General features: G+C 35.3%; 3 protein-coding genes across 3 annotated transcripts; 1 reads left to right on the top strand and 2 right to left on the bottom strand.

Moving 5' to 3' along the window:
- Positions 1-300: 300 nt before the first annotated feature.
- Positions 301-4,628, bottom strand: LOC105619588 (suppressor of fused homolog). The gene is made up of 7 exons (XM_012201106.1): positions 4,435-4,628; positions 3,865-3,957; positions 2,264-2,573; positions 1,808-2,043; positions 1,387-1,608; positions 1,098-1,305; positions 301-616 (listed from the first exon to the last, which is right to left on the bottom strand). Exons 1-7 carry the CDS (start codon positions 4,626-4,628, stop codon positions 551-553), a joined length of 1,329 nt encoding a protein of 442 aa, XP_012056496.1. The 3' UTR covers positions 301-550.
- A 1,611-nt stretch (positions 4,629-6,239) lies between these two features.
- On the top strand, positions 6,240-7,907 carry LOC105619587 (translocation protein SEC62). The gene is made up of 5 exons (XM_012201105.1): positions 6,240-6,275; positions 6,620-7,069; positions 7,146-7,493; positions 7,570-7,670; positions 7,745-7,907. Exons 1-5 carry the CDS (start codon positions 6,240-6,242, stop codon positions 7,905-7,907), a joined length of 1,098 nt encoding a protein of 365 aa, XP_012056495.1.
- An 878-nt stretch (positions 7,908-8,785) lies between these two features.
- Positions 8,786-11,016, bottom strand: LOC105619586 (tetratricopeptide repeat protein 36 homolog). The gene is made up of 3 exons (XM_012201104.1): positions 10,908-11,016; positions 9,123-9,320; positions 8,786-9,036 (listed from the first exon to the last, which is right to left on the bottom strand). Exons 1-3 carry the CDS (start codon positions 11,014-11,016, stop codon positions 8,786-8,788), a joined length of 558 nt encoding a protein of 185 aa, XP_012056494.1.
- Between the last annotated feature and the right edge of the window lie 5,250 nt (positions 11,017-16,266).

The following is a 16,266-nucleotide window of genomic DNA, read 5'->3' as shown; positions in this document are numbered from 1 at the left end:
CTATAAGATATATATTTACATAAACGTTTATTATATGTAACAATGTAAGGCGCATCTCAAATTTCGTCGTAAAATAGCATATACAATTTACGTCGTATTATGTACATAGTGAAGTATATATAAAAAACTTGTAACACTTTTTTACATATCATTTTTGCATTGATATAACAATATGTCAAGTTAAACAATCTAACAAGCATTGTAGAAATTTTTCATGTATATAAGTATGCATCAATTTGTAAAAGAGAGACGTTGGAACGTTTATATATATATAGAAAAATACATCGCTTTTTTTTTTAGTAAAAAAAAAACACATCTGGAAACATGCGCAAATCTCTGCTTTCGCACATTGATGAACATTTAAATGCGTAGGATAACATTTATAAATTATAAAATCTTACGCTAGAGAGTCATGGGAAACGTCGTAGTTATAAATAAAAAGATTCGACCTACAATGAGGCTCGATAATACTTTCATTGTCCTATCTTTAACTTAAATATATTTAATCAGAGTGAAGAGTAATCTTCATGGATTGCATCATTGGACAGTTTTAATCATTGATGATGGTGATGACTAAATTATGTTCCGGCCAAGAAAATGTCTTTGGCAATTGGATCTATAATAAGATATATTAAAACATTCAGCAATACTCAATATCGATTTGTTCCAAAATAATTAAACAAGTCCAGCAAACGAGAATGGATTGAAATGAATTGAAATTGATTCAAATTTTCAGAAATTTTTTCCCGAATGTTAAAATGAATGCTTTTCAATTCTGAACGCATTTTTATTCATTTAGGAATTGCATGGAGCATGTCTCTATGTCTTTCAATTTAAAAATAATATTAGCTTTTTCTGTGCACATAAACATAATTGTTCAATTCAAAATTTTGAATAGGAAATACAAAATGAATAGGATGCAGTTTTTCAATCCAATTGAATCCAACTGAATCTAATTGAATCCAATTGAATCCAATTAAATCCAAAAAAAGTATGCGCTATTTAAAATACGCATTCGGATAGAAAAAATTTTAATCCATTTTCGTTTGCTTGGAGACTTCCTATCATCGTTTTAAAGCAATCTTACACATTGTTACCTTATCTGGCGCGTTCAGAACTTGAAACTCTTCGGCCATTTTCTCGGACAATTCTTCCGAGAGAAGTACCTGCAGCCATGGTCCTTGAACGACATACGGTTTCTCTTTGGACACAAAAGTGCCCGTAACAGACGGCGCGACTATCGTAACAGCCGAGTGAGACAATATAGATTTGAATGTGAAATGCCTCCCATGCATCACACGACCCCTGCAATATCAATATTACATTATTCATCGGACGTTGCTGTTGCAGCTCTGCTGCACGAATTTCAATTCTATCATGACTAACTTTATTGCCAACGGTAATAACGAGCCAGCTTCAAGATTGAACGTTAGATGTAATCCGGGCAAAGCTCTAATATTATTTTCGTCAGAGACATTGGCGTCCTGCTGCTCACAAGGTGACAATCTCTCTGTCTTCACGATCGGCTTCACGTCCTCGTCGTCATCGGAATCGTTCCTTTTCTCCCTATATCTCTCCATGCTTCTATCGTTTGTTATTTGCACCCACCTACATACAAATAATACTCGTATTAGATTAGAGATTGAGATTGAAATTAACCAAAAAAAAAATGAAATTAAAATCAAATTTAGTAAACTTTGCTTTGATAAATCAAATTCAATCTCAATCTCAATCTCTAATCTGATACGGGCATAAGGCTATGGTCTTAAACTCAAATTCCTGATTCTATTAATCAATTGTCACTTACCAACATTTGGCGGACACACCGCTAGTATTTGATCCATCTCTCTCAATGCCACACTGTATTTTCTCAGCTATGGAAGGATCATCCTCCATAGCAGAATGCATTCTTCTCATGTCGGTGACTAACCACGGGCCACAGCCTCTAGCACTTCTTAATAGATTAACTACACCCAAACCGTTCCAGTGTTGAGCTGCCTGTAGTTCCTCAGAAGTAACGCCGACGATTTGAACAAACGAGACCTATTTCCAACAATGAAGGATCACAACGATGCAATTCATTTTAAGGCAGATTCTATTTAAGGCAGATTCTCTTTTTATTTTTTATTTAATTCGCAATTTAGAGCTAAATAAATATAATATGGCTAAGTTATCAATTTTATTTATCTGTAGAATCTTAAAATGAATCTGAAAATCATTAAATCATGTTTTAGGAATACGGGCTTGAGCCTTTTATACATACGTTGCCGTGGGGTGTCGAGATTGACGTCGGAAGCTGCGGGTCTTGTCCCATCAAAATCTGGGTGATACAACCATTTCTACCGTCCAGTGGAGCATGCCAAGAGACATGGTCGCCCGGCATCAACGTATTCCCAGAATTGAAAACATATTTGGCCAATTGCTGCATCACGTTTGCCGGCCACGTGGGCGGCGTCGTCTCGCCCCTTTCACGAGCCAGACGAAAGGTCAACTCGAATCCAAATCCACTGGCACGGCCTGAGCCAGGTTTAGGATGCAACCGGCCATCGCCGTGTAAATCGGACAGTCCTAAACTGTATTTAAATAAACGAAGTATAATGTTAAATAAATGTTTCTGTGCTATGTTTTTTTTGTTATGCTCTTATTTTTAAAAATAATTTCTGAATATAGTAATAAAAATCAAATAGCGAATGAAGGGAATATTTAAAAAAATATTACGCGCAAAAAAGAAAGACTCAACGATATCTTGCGTGCAAAAAAGTACGTAGACTTTCCGTCAAAGTTTGGCAAAGTATAATTAGCCGGCGCAGACGAAAAAGGGGAAGTCCGGCGCTTCTATTTCCGACTCCCCGCGATTTAAACGACTGTTCCTCCTGCATCCTACACGCTCTCTATATATAGAGAAGCACGGAGTAGTATTAGGACAGCTGTCTGAAATTGAAGAAGCGAGGGTCGCCGGCGCGAAGAAAAAAGGGAAAGGAACCCGCACCCTTTGGCGGAAGATCATTCGTCATTCCGCACACAAATTCCAATGAAACATCGGAATGAAACGGTAGCATCTATATATCGCGCATCTGCCATAGTTTGTATTCACTTAAACTTAACAAACATGCAAGTCTTAAATTATCTCTTATTTCATACAAGCGCATCCTAAATAATATATTAAGATTCAGTTTTACAACTCATGATTAACACTTACTTGAGGTACAACTTATTTCTCTTTCCAATTTTAGCATCAGAAAGAAATGAAAAAGTTGCTTCTTAAGTTAAATCTTAAGTTTAACTCTTAAGTTAAACCTCGGTTAAGAGTTAATCATGAGTTATGAAACTGAGTCTAAAATCCTAAGTAGAAAAATAAAAATCTGATGTTAAAAACTGTTATATGAGGTACTTCAATTTTAGACAGTCTAAATTTCAAAGAATATAATCCCCTTTTACTCCCTAATTGAGACCAAAACGGGACTTCCCCTGCACTTAAAAATAAATAAAGAAGAAAAATCTTTTCCAAGTCATCTTGTTCTATAGAATTCAAGAGGAAGATTTGGAAGTTTAACTTCCTGAAATTTATGATTAAAAGTTATAATTACAAAATTTAATATTTTCCTATTCTCAAATCAGAAACAAGAGAAGAAAACATTCTAAACTCTAAAATGTTCAAAATTCATTTTATAAACACAATTCATTAATTCATTAACTCAAAAATTGCTGTATAAGATTATTTCTTATAATCCTTAGTTAAATTTTAAATAAAACTATGGCAATAAATTGTTTGCTCCAGGTTTTTAGATTCTAGATGAGTCCGCACAGACTGGAATATCCTGATAATAAATTTTTAATTTGACACTAGTGTAAACATATTCTTACCTGATATAATGCCAATGTGGAGGTACTCCGAGATCGGGATATCCTGAATTGGCGTACATACTGATATAGTCGAGGGGATCAGGTCCTCCTAACCTAAAGGGAAAACTCAAGTCAGCTGACAGGATATCCGGTTTTATGTATGTAAAAGGGGAGACTAAATATAGTCGTTGTAATCGCTTTTTCTCGCGAGGGAAGAGTGGAAAAATTGAGTTCCTATGTTTCTCAGAGAAGCGTATCTCTCATACGATTTAAAGCAATTTCAGTGCATTGACTCGATAAGAAAATTGATACAACGCTTTGCAGGAAATTCTATCATTCTACCCGACCATAAAATATCAATAATAGAGAGAATTATGCACAATCAGATAAAATAAAATTAATAGCACAATAAACGCAATTAAGAAAATAATTAAGCTAAAAGGCTTCAAAAAGACACAAAATTAATTAATCGACTATTTAACAGAACATCAATCGCCACGTCAAATATCCAAGCCACCTGTGACTTTCGGCAAAACGAACAAATCTCCTTCGAGACATTCTTCGCCGTCGTTGCCGTTGCCGGGTTCTTACCAATATTTCACGATCGCCGTGACTGTCAGCGGATTACTCTGGTCCGGGTAGATCTGCTTGCAGAGACTGTGCAAGGCGTCCAAGCCTGGAGCTCGTGGCGACGGCGGCGGCGGTGGCAGCGAGATCTGGGCCGGCTGGCCCGGTAGAAAACACCTCGATAACTCTTCGCGTTCGCGCATATTCACGCCGTACATAAAACTCCGATGGTGCACGCTGAATATACCCGCCTTTGTTTACCCGCAACGATCACTGATGCTCACACACGGAACACACGAGTCACGAACACACCAGCGGGAACAGTACTGAACAGCACTGACAAACAAAAGCGTGATCGTCCCCAACGCGTGTAACGTAGACGGGTGATCCGCAGGCGAATGAGAATCGGCTTCGAAAGCAACGCTTTCTATAGGAGTTTAAAGTTACTACGCTGTCAGCAGTGTCAACTGGTGTCAGCTGGAGCCATCGTGTTTAAGATAAAGAGCGCTTGTTCTTTTTTAATAGAATTTCTGAAAAAAATTTTTAGAACACTCCTCGCAGAAGGCAGGAGCAGAACAACAAGTCACGTCAAAATGACAGTAAAATAAAACGGAAATGATTGAAAAATGATTTTTAATGATCATTCTGGAGTCATTTTGATATCATAATAACTTGTTCTGTTTGGGCGATCCTCAGACTTTTTGCAATTAAAACACTTTTCAAAAATGCCGATAAAATTTATACGTCTTTTCTAAAAAATAAATAAATATGTATAAATTCTTTATACATATGAATTCTGAGGTATTCCAAGATTTTTAAGGTTAAAGGTTTTTTAGCTGAATTTCATGCACGGTTCATCTCTTCTCTTTTTCTTTTCAAGTTAAAGAGAAAGAGAGAAAAAAACTTCAAAAATTCAAGTAAAAGAATCTCTTGGATATTTTGAAATATTTCAAAATTTACATATATAAAGATACTTTCAAAAAGTGTTTCAATAATTTATATTGAAAAATCTGGAAAATTTTCTGAAAAGTTATTCAAATATTCTGAAAAATTATACACATATTTTTTATGTATATTATTCTCGTTTAATTTTTCTTTATTTGAACTATTCATATCTCGATCTTTTATCATGATCCATAAATCACAATGAAAACAGTTGTAAATAAATAGGCAATTGTTTGGCAGAAAAAGCAGTTTTGCAACTGTGTAAAATTCTTTAATAATTACAGGTTCTTTTCCTAGAGCAATCCTTAGTTCCCCATTAGATTTAAATATCTACATAAATCATATTAAAAAAATCTTACAGGTGCAAACCTGTTTCTGCTGAATGCAGCTTTTGATTTGATAGACTGCATTCAATCGGAGTGATCAAAATCCAAAATGATCAACAATGCCATCATTTTTATCCTTCTCTCGATACCTCGATCATCGATGGTCCATTGACATTCCATTACTGATCACGTCATTTCACGACCTTTTTCTAGAAGCTTCTCAGATGCGCCACTGAACTTCTCGACCGGCGCTCCTGCTATTCTCAGTTTGTGAATCGGAGTAAATCAGTAAACACCAGGTGGTGTCCTGTGTCCCGAAAGGGACGAATAACTCGTAGAAAAAGAGGCGAAAGAAGAAAAGAAGGAGGAGTAGTAAGGAAAAGGAAGAGAAGTAAACGCGGAGATCATTTCCGCGTGCCATCATTGGTCACCACGGTGCTTGCTTCGGGTACACATCCGTGGTGTTTGCATACGGCATATGCCAGTTCGCAGCAGCTTCGGCGGCCGGCAGCGTGAGCAGCGGATCTGTGCGCGCAAGCGTGACACGGGATTTACAGCATGGCGGAGCGCAGGAAAAATAGGAAGCGCAAAGATGTAAGCGTCGCATATGGACGAGAAATCGTAACGGCACGTGACCCACTAATTGTACGTCACGATCGGTCGACATTAAACGCGATTCGCATCACCGTACGCGATCGTTCTCAATCTGTCGATTTGCGAAACCTGTCATCACTGATAAGCGCTGATCCGAGTGACGTAGACACAGATCTCGAGATTCCTATGATTCTCTTGTTCAGGGTCATGGAACACGAATTTACAGACGATCGCGAATTTACAGCTCACATTTGAGGCGAACGCCTTTGAGGCGTTCCCTGCATCCTTTCCCTGCTGGAGTTTTCTTCATGAACTGTCTAACATTGCTATTGTTTTTGTAATAGGAAGTAGCCAGTCTGGATACTAAAGGCGCTCAGGACAAACCGTCCAAGGAAGAGTATGCGGTAGCTAAGTGGATCCGCAATAATGTACCGTCGAAGAAAACCAAGTTTGATAGGACTCACAATGTGGAGTACTTCACTGGGTCGCGTGCAATCGATGCCCTATTGGAAAATTCACCCTGGAGCACGGTGTTCGAGAATCGTGAGCAGGTCTCCCAGTTCTTGGACCTGATGCTCAGGCACAAGTTCTTTCACAGAGCCAAGAAGGTGGTGATATCAGAGGAAGAACTTAATAAAATGCGGGGTATTAAAAAGAAGACTACAAAAGAAGACAAAAAACCTATAGATAAAGAAGATTCCAAGGAAAACAAAGATGCAATCGTGGTGAAGGAAAAGGAAGAGAAAGGCGAAGAGAAAATTGATGAACGGAAAGAACATAAGAAGAAGCCAAAAGTAAGCGTGAACGTTCACTCGTATCACTAAAATTCTCTTCTTTTATTTTTTTGTAAATAACATATTTTGTTTTCAGGTGAGACTAGAAATGCACATGGAACAATACTTTGTGGATTGTAATGACGCATATGTGTGGATATACGAGCCGATTCCTGTATATTATTGGTTCTTTGGTACGCTTGTAGTTTTAGGTGCAATAGGAGTCTGTCTCTTCCCACTGTGGCCCTTAACTATCCGTCACGGAGTTTACTATTTAAGTGTCGCCGCTGCGGGATTTCTCGTATTTATATTAGCACTGGCTATCATTAGAATGATTGTATTCTGTCTTCTGTGGGTACCCACGTTGGGTAGATGTCATCTATGGCTATTGCCTAATCTGACAGCCGATGTTGGCTTCTTTGCGTCCTTCTGGCCATTATATCAGGTTAACAATTGATTACGTTCCTTCATCGGCAGTGACAAACATTTAATTTAAATTTATGATGCAAAAATCTTTACAGTACGAATATTATGGTCCCACGTCGGATGGCGATAAGAAGAGCAGCAAAAAGAAAAGAAGGAAAGAGAAAGATTCTGATTCCGAAGATGCGCCATTAATTCAGTAAGTTTTGAGATTCATATTTAAGACATTTTAATATAATACATATTGCTGATTCTATATTTTTATGTTCTTAGAGAAGAGAAAGAACCTGTAGCAACGGAAGCATCTAACGAGGAATTAGCTTTACCTAGCGAAGAGAGGAAAACTTCATCCGATTCAGCCGAAGGAGAAGATGGCAGTGAGGAAGGTTCGGAGAGCGAAAAATCTAATACGAGTCGAGACTTCGTTATGGTTTAAAACGTGAAAACTGAGAAAAAAGTAGATAGTTTCATGTTTGCTGGGACAAACAGCTGTATTAATTATCGCATTAATCATCACTCAAATCGATATATGCTTGCGGTTAATTCGAATGTCGAATTCGATGCACGAATCTAAGAAACAGACCGTAGCAGATTCTCCACATTTATTGCATTTAAGGATACGATCATGAATGAGTGGGAAAAATCGCTTGTGACTTTTGCATGAACAGAATTTCCCGTAACTGACGTGAATGTAAAGTATTGTCTCTAAAAAAAAGCGTAAGCGTGATATAAGGCATATTTTATTCTATACATATATAAATATCTATATAAACATTTGTGTGTACAATGAAGAAATCGTATTAGGTGTAATTTCGTTATCAATTTCCGTTGAATAAATTATGGTACTGTTCGAAGTCTTCAATCTATCTCAATGCGACATTGTCTACCGACAATGTAGTTAATATGCACCGAGTTCTCTCCGTTAGATATAATCTTTAAATTAGTTCTAGGGAGAACTAATTTAGCTGGAAGAGAGGGAATCTTTACGGGTACAGAACTTGACGTTTTCTTCGTTGTTCGGCGATTTAGCGCGAGTTCTTTTTTAGCAGAAATTAGATCCGATTTTACAGATGAATGTATATTCCGAGTTTAATACAGATAATTTATATTTTTATGCGAAATTTCCAATAATAATTATTGTTATTATTACTATTATTATTATATTATTACTTTTACGATTATTATTATACGATTATCAGGATCTGTAGGTCTTGTGGATCCGCTCGTGAATTTATCTATATGGAAATAAAATAAAATAAAATAAAGCGTTATATATTAAATGGTCATTATCTTGACCTACAATCCCATATTAGATTAAAATTGATTGGTTTTGAATGTCATCTTCTGTAGCATCGCGTTGCACATAGCCGCGTAAGGATTCAGAGCGACCAGCTGCGATTTAGCGAAGCTCGAACCAGCCTTAGCCGCACGGGTGAAATCTTCCCTGGCCTTGTCATCTTGCTCCATCCAACGATAAAGTGCACCACGTTGACAGAGTGCTTGGATGCTTGCCCTTCCTTTGCCTTCGCTCAGTTCAACCGCTAGATGCAGATCCTTTAACGCCTCTAAATAATAAGTTTGAGTGATAATCAAACGTTACAATTCTCTTCTCTAAAAATTTGTAGATATTCATTTTTGCAATTAAAAATACCTTCATGTCGATTCGCCAAACGTAAAGCTTGCGCTCTGTCGTTTAAGATTGACGGCGATTTAGGTGCCTTCTTCAATGCTTGATCGAAAAGTCGAAAGCATTCGTCGAAGTTCTTCGCTTCCGCGCAGATTATCGCCTTCTTTATGATGTCCAGAACATCCGGTTCTAAGCAATCCTCCTCGAAGACATCCGTCTCTTCTTAATGAAATATTTAAAAAGATGTGTGTATTACGTATAGCGTACATAGAAAAATATCTATAATTGACACTCCAAATATTTTAATTGTTTCCCATTTCAGAAGAAAATACCTAAAAAAATTTCACAGTTTTATCATGGAAATAACGTAAGAATTTTTTTATACGTTGTAGTAAAACATTAATATTATCTATATTTTTTTAATGAAACCATATAATTTTTCTTACATAATATGATTTTTCTAATCATTCTATATAATAATATATTGACAATGGAATTTTGCCTATTTTAATTGCAGACATAAAAATAATTATTGTTTACAAGTCACAACCCAATATCTAAATACTTAACTCATGAAATATTAATTTTCCTCGACTTTCTTTTATTACTTTTACAAAATAATTAGCTAAATTAATTAATATAAAGAATACATGTAGCTATTTTTAAGAGAAACTGTGCAATATGAATATTACATAATTATTGTATATCTATGTTTATTTCGATATGATACACTGCAGTTTATAAGAAATTGAATGACAATATAAAATTTTCCATATAATTTTATTCACTCTGCAAACCGTAGCCTTGAAGATACAACAACAAGAAACTTTATCTGTTCTCACATCGTGCAGTTTCTTGCATATTCATGATGATCTGAATGTCTCGCGTGAGAATGGCTCGCGCCGGAGTAAACTTCGCTTCAGACGAATGCGGTTACCCGCAGGGTAACGCTTTAAGCGTTCGCAGATTTTTCGAGCGATCTGAGAAGTCTGCGGTTTGAATCGTGTCCAACTAGTGTAACAAGTGTCTCGACTACATCGTCATTAAGATTGAATGGAAATCTTGGAAATCTTTAAATCGCTTAACAGAGAAGAATTAAAAAGGACAGTAGACAATATATTTTTCAAGATTAAATTGCACTTAAAATTTATAAAGAAATTCTAATTCGTATTTTTTGACTAATTATAAATAATAATAACTTTATTACTATCTATAATATCTTATCGTAAAAAGAAAGTTTGTCATTTTAAACATTCTGATAGATATGCTCTTAATAATTGCGGAAAAAAATGATGTATTAATAACATTATTTTGCCGACAGCAGTCAAATCGAAAATATCTTATTGTTAATTCGATAACAGTTAATAAAACAAATACGCCATGCTCTTGTTTTAATAAACTTCAGATATTTTTATAGCTCAACGGCGAAAAAATATGAATTGTAAAATTTGGAGGAAAAAAACGTTATATTAATTAAAATCTTTATTTTTAGTCTATGATAATAAACTATTTCACATATTTTGTTTAATATTTGTGTGTGTGATTTCCACTTTTTTTTCAAAAAATTGTAATAAAATCTATATCCATATTATCTATATCTATATCTATAAATCTATATCTATATCTATATTATTCTCAAATATTAATAAAAAATTGGAGGAAAACAATCAATAATATATTATATACAATAATATATTATACAATCAATAATATATTAATAATAGTTTTCAATTAGATTGCAATTAAATAATACTGTTAACACAACATTAATTTTCCGTGTACTGTATTATATTATCATTAGCTACGTACCAATTTTCTGGAAAACCGAGAAGTCTAAAAAATCAGACTGACCGAGCGATTGAAATGGATCGAAGATCGTCTTCAAGACAGCCTTATCACCTTCGCTCAGACTCTCCATGATGTCGACTGAATCTCAATATTTCCATCGCATTCGATAGAAACTCGTTTCTGTTTATCACACGTGAGTTAATCACATTGCGTCATAGATTAAATAGATCCGAAGAATGTCGTCCAACTAGCATGTCGTAAATACATTGTTACATATGAAAGAGCATGATAATCCAATCCCCTGAAATAAATAATATTTTGTTATTTCTAATTTTCATTTTTGTGAGTTAAAATGTAAATCAATCCATTTTTGTGATTAGTTTTAACTTAAACAATGTTCATATTAACATACGTTTAGTAAATAACTATTTCAGTCAAAAATATATTCTTTTGAATTATTTATTTCAATTGTTTTAATTAGATTAACACAATAATGAGTAAGAGCAAGTGACGATCTATAGAAATAATTAAAAATAACTCTATAATATTAGATACAGAAAGGAAATTTTGCTCAAACTTCTAAAAATTTAGCTATAATTACAAATTTGAAAATAATTTTGTTGGACTATCCAAATAATTATACATATAGGACGCTGAAACTGGTTACTAAAATGTCAAAGCTTTATGCAGCATCGCTCATTATGCTTGAAATTTTTACATAATTATTTTGATAGTCCAAAATTATTTTCAAAGCTATCTAAATTTTTAAATACTTTGACAAAATCATTTCCGTGTATAATTTGATATTATGAATGTAATAATGGATTAATAATAGAAATTCTACTATATACATGGATATAATGCAGAATCATATAGATTTTTCAGGATACATTCTACTTGATATAAAAGGCTCATGGAATCGTTTTCTTGTTGTTTACCAAATGTTAAACAAGGACAAATCCTCGCAAGCATGTGAGTGCGGACCTCCAGTGGTCGCTACTCATTTGAACGATTACGCATCAAGCAGCGCAAGAACGATATCAATTCCAACTAATTCCGGCAAGAAGCCGGTATTGAACGTCAATAAATCCTCAAGCAGGATTTTCAGGAATGCCATACTCGTGATACAACATGGTTAACCTCGTCGTTGAAGGGACAAAAATCCAACTCTTAATCATGATTAATTCATTTAAATTAACATTTGACTTTTAATTAACTTATCCCGGTTCCATGGATGAATTCACCATGAGTCCACCATGAGTGCATGAGTCTAACAACTTGTTACGCTGTACAAAAATCATTAACCGAGTGAAGGCATCGCGGGTGTCATTAATTTCGGGAATCCCATAAATTATGCTTGACGCGAGCAAGACATATATCCGGGAAATTGCCAGCTGGACGTCTAATCGCTATATATTTCTCATAGATCGTCGTAACAGTAAATGTGCGATTTGACGCGCGGTGAGGCGGATTATGTACGCGCAATTCGACGGGACGGGCGTAACCGCGTGAGAGACGACCGGGAACAAGTCTCGAAGCCGGTTTTCGACGAAAATCGACTACGGGACTCCGCGGGACCCGTTTCTTCGTCATTAACCGCGCGCGCGCGTGCTTGCTCGCGAAGGTTCGAAGCGCGCGATTTTTCACGATTCCTGGCGTCGCCGCGACTCCGTTACCGTTACCAGGGGACTGTTAAACGGCCTCGTCGTCCAAGCGGGCTTTCCCACGGGTAGAGTGGATCGCGAAGAAACGGAAGGACGGGTTGAGGGTTTTCCTTCATTATGAAAGCCAAAGCGTGGCTGGTGAACTTCACGAATAAGCCGTTTGTTTCAGAACTATTTGACTCGAAGATGACCCGCGATCGTGAGATATTGCCTCTTATCGCAAGAATAATAGGGCTGCCTGTCTTAATTGGAATCCTAACTGAAATCTGTATTACATTGGCTGAATTTTAGGATTTTAGAAATTAAGACCGAAGCATGAACTAGGCATATCTTGGCAAAAATAAAGTAATTTTTATAGACACAATATACAGAGAGTGGCCAACGCAGATCAAATTGCAGGAAACGAAATATAAAAGAGGTATTTATGCTTCTTTTACGTTTCGTTGTCTCAATTTTCGCTTTTTAAAGAAGTTTTGTTTACGCTTCTGTTACTCTCCTCTTATATCTGATTTCTGATTTTTATTTTCCAGAGTAAACTAATTCAAGGTGCGATTAATTAACTTTTTAAGCGGAAACGTGAAAAGTGAAAAATTTCTCCATGTCTACAATCCTTACAGAAATTTAATACTGACGAATTTATAATCGAAAGACAGTAATTAATTACTTATTTGGAGTATTAAAAGAACTGAACAACAGCGTTAATATTTAAAATCAGTAATTAATTACTGTCTTTTAATAGCTAGTATTCAATTTCTGTAAAGAAATGATAAAAATCTTGATTTTTCATGTTTTCACTTTAGAAAAAAAATTACATGATCATTATAGAGTTTAGATCGTGTAACCACTTCTTATAAAGCTTTATCAAATCTTGTTAATCTCCGCTTGTCATAATGAGCCATCTATCACGCACGCTATCGGCAGATAATGCGATACATCTCTTTTTCTTTAGAGACCTTGCAATTTCTTTTTCTTTTTTTTTAACATTTTATTGCTTCCATTAATTCGTTTGTACACCGACACCTGCAACTCGGTACTTGCGTTGGCCTCTTTTTATACATTGTGGCTATAATTTATGAAGAGTTTGAAAGAAATTAAAAAATGAACAACAGCAAACGTGAACAACAGCGCGCGTGAAGCGGGAGAAGAGCATCATGGCGAACGCACCTCGGAATAGAAATCAGCGCGATAATCGAGCAAAGGCAGTCTCTCTTGCGGCCGCATATCGCGATAACCCGACTCGCCGATGGACGGCGGGCCGCGAAAGTGCAGCTATGGTTTAGCGCATTACAATACGGGCTGTGCCGCGTCTCGTAATGGAATAAATATTTCATTTCGCGCGGCGCGAAGCCGTACGAGCTCCGTCCTGCGCGTTTTTCCTCCGGGGCGCAGTCCGCACAGTGGCGATGCCCGGCTCGCAACTCGCAGCTCGCTGCGGGCCCGAAGGGTCCCGGTCTCGTCCCGTTCCGTCCCGTCACGATGGCGGACCTTAACGGTCCATAATTCATCGCCGACGTATAATAAATATCGTTAGCTCGTTGTGAGCGCGCGTAGACACGCGGGCCCCCTTTCCCCCCTTTCTTTCTTCCTATCCTCCCCGCCGTCTCCAAGGATTTTATTGTTTGAAAGGACGTCAAACATGCCATCGAATCGTCCTACGAATCGATACGTCGAGGACCGTGAAGAACTGTTCCTCAATTTCTCAAGCGAGAAAAGCTTGAAAAAGTTAAGGGTTTTCTTGATTTTTTTGAGTTTCCAATATCTGAATCGCAAGAAAAGAATACCTATGTATATTTTAAAAAAAAAAGATAATTCGAAGGCAGAAAGAAAGGGTATAATTTTTTTATATGTTAAATTTATAATAAGACAAAATTTCTATAGCAATATAATTTTATTTATTGACAATTCTTATTAATATAATTTGTTAAAGCTTTATAACAATTAGGAAATAAAAGTCTTAAACTTTTCTAGTTGTATGTTCACATTACAGTCTTAAAAGATACTTTATTTAATATATATTATAAAATTTTAATTAATGACCAAGAAATTCTCAACGGTCTGAAAAAAGGAATATACGTATACTCTTAAAAGAACACGGCTGGTAACTCTAATTACGCGGCTCACCCGACAGTCGTGAGTCTCTGGATCTGCTGGAAAAGCCAAGGACGAGAGTACTTATATTGCTAATAATGCGGATTGGGACAGAGCGTTTAATTACAAACGCCCTTCGTGGTAAATGTAGGCTCGTTTTTCGGTCGGCGGACGGCGTCGGATTTATGGAGCATCGCGTTATATGCATTTATACATGATATTTATGGTTATAAGAAGACGGCCCTTTCGTACGCTCGCATGAAGTGGTACCCGCCTTCCTCTCGTCGACTTCCCCGGATACGGGCTCCGCAGTGAGCTTTCGGCCTTGGCCGTCTTAATAAAAGTCTCTTGAATAATACGCACTCCCTATGCATCGACGCCGCATATAAAACGTGGTTAAAACCAATATTGCAATATATCACTGCCTAATTAATATTGAATGATAAGCGAACCGTAAAGTACGTTTAAGTATTTATTAATATTTATTATTTAATATATGTATCAGAAAATTGAAGAATTTATTTATTCAGTATATATATAAATGCAGATGTATGTGTATGTGTGTGTGTGTGTGTGTGTGTATGTATACATATACATCTGTATTTAATAATATATTCCAAATAATTCCACAGACAATGGTTGAGATGTAGATAGAAAATATTAAACTTTAATATTAAACTTATTGTGTGCATAATACAAATTAAAAAAGAATTGAGGAATTCACAAATTGTTTTAACTTTATTTTAAGCCTTTACAAACAACAATAAGAATGTATAAAAAAATGAGTATATTTTACTCAAAGCGATAAGAGAAGAGTAAAAAAGAGTTTAAATAGATAATAAAAATAAGATAATAAAATAATAAGATGTAAGAAGATAAATAATAAGATGTAAGAATAATTTTGAAATTTATTTTATACATTCTTTGATTTATTCACATATATGTTAAATGTTAATTTCTAAATAGAATTAGAATTTATTTACATTTCAGCATATTTGTTTCTAAATATATAGGATGTTTCAGAAATCGTGGTACAATCGCGAGAAAGAGAGAATTTCTCATGTAAAAGTAAGCAAACAATATATAATAAATTTTTTTCATATATGTAGATCTCTGTTTTCAAGAAAATCGAATTTGAATATTCGGTAAGTACGTGTGCACTTGATTAATCAGAATCTATAATATTTGATTCATTCAATCTAGCTATCATCGCTATTTCTGTTGCGTTTTAACTTTAATTTGTTAAATAAGAATTCATCTGCAACATGAAGAACATAAGAATGATAATAATTCTTTTCAACAATTTTGTAATTAATATCTATATTATATATGTTATTCATTTTAAATCATATTCATATTATATTAAATTTAGGCTGACATAAAAATAGTAGTGAGTAGTCAGATAAACTTGAGTAAACCAAATAAACTGTGACTAATCAAGTATGTATTTAACGAATATTCAAACTCAATTTTCTCAAAAAACAGAATCTTATACAAAAAAAAATTTATTTTATGTTTTCGACTTTTATATAAGGAATTATTTTCTTCGCGACCACAATTTCCGAAATACCCTGTATATCTTTTAATATAATCTATGTTTTTTATTTATTGATAGGTAGTAATTAATC

This window comes from Atta cephalotes, assembly GCF_000143395.1.
Source record: "Atta cephalotes unplaced genomic scaffold scaffold00022, whole genome shotgun sequence".
Classification (NCBI taxonomy): Eukaryota; Metazoa; Arthropoda; class Insecta; order Hymenoptera; family Formicidae; genus Atta; species Atta cephalotes.
The sequence above is the reverse complement of the archived record's forward strand: the minus strand, read 5'-3'. Positions and strand labels throughout refer to the sequence as shown.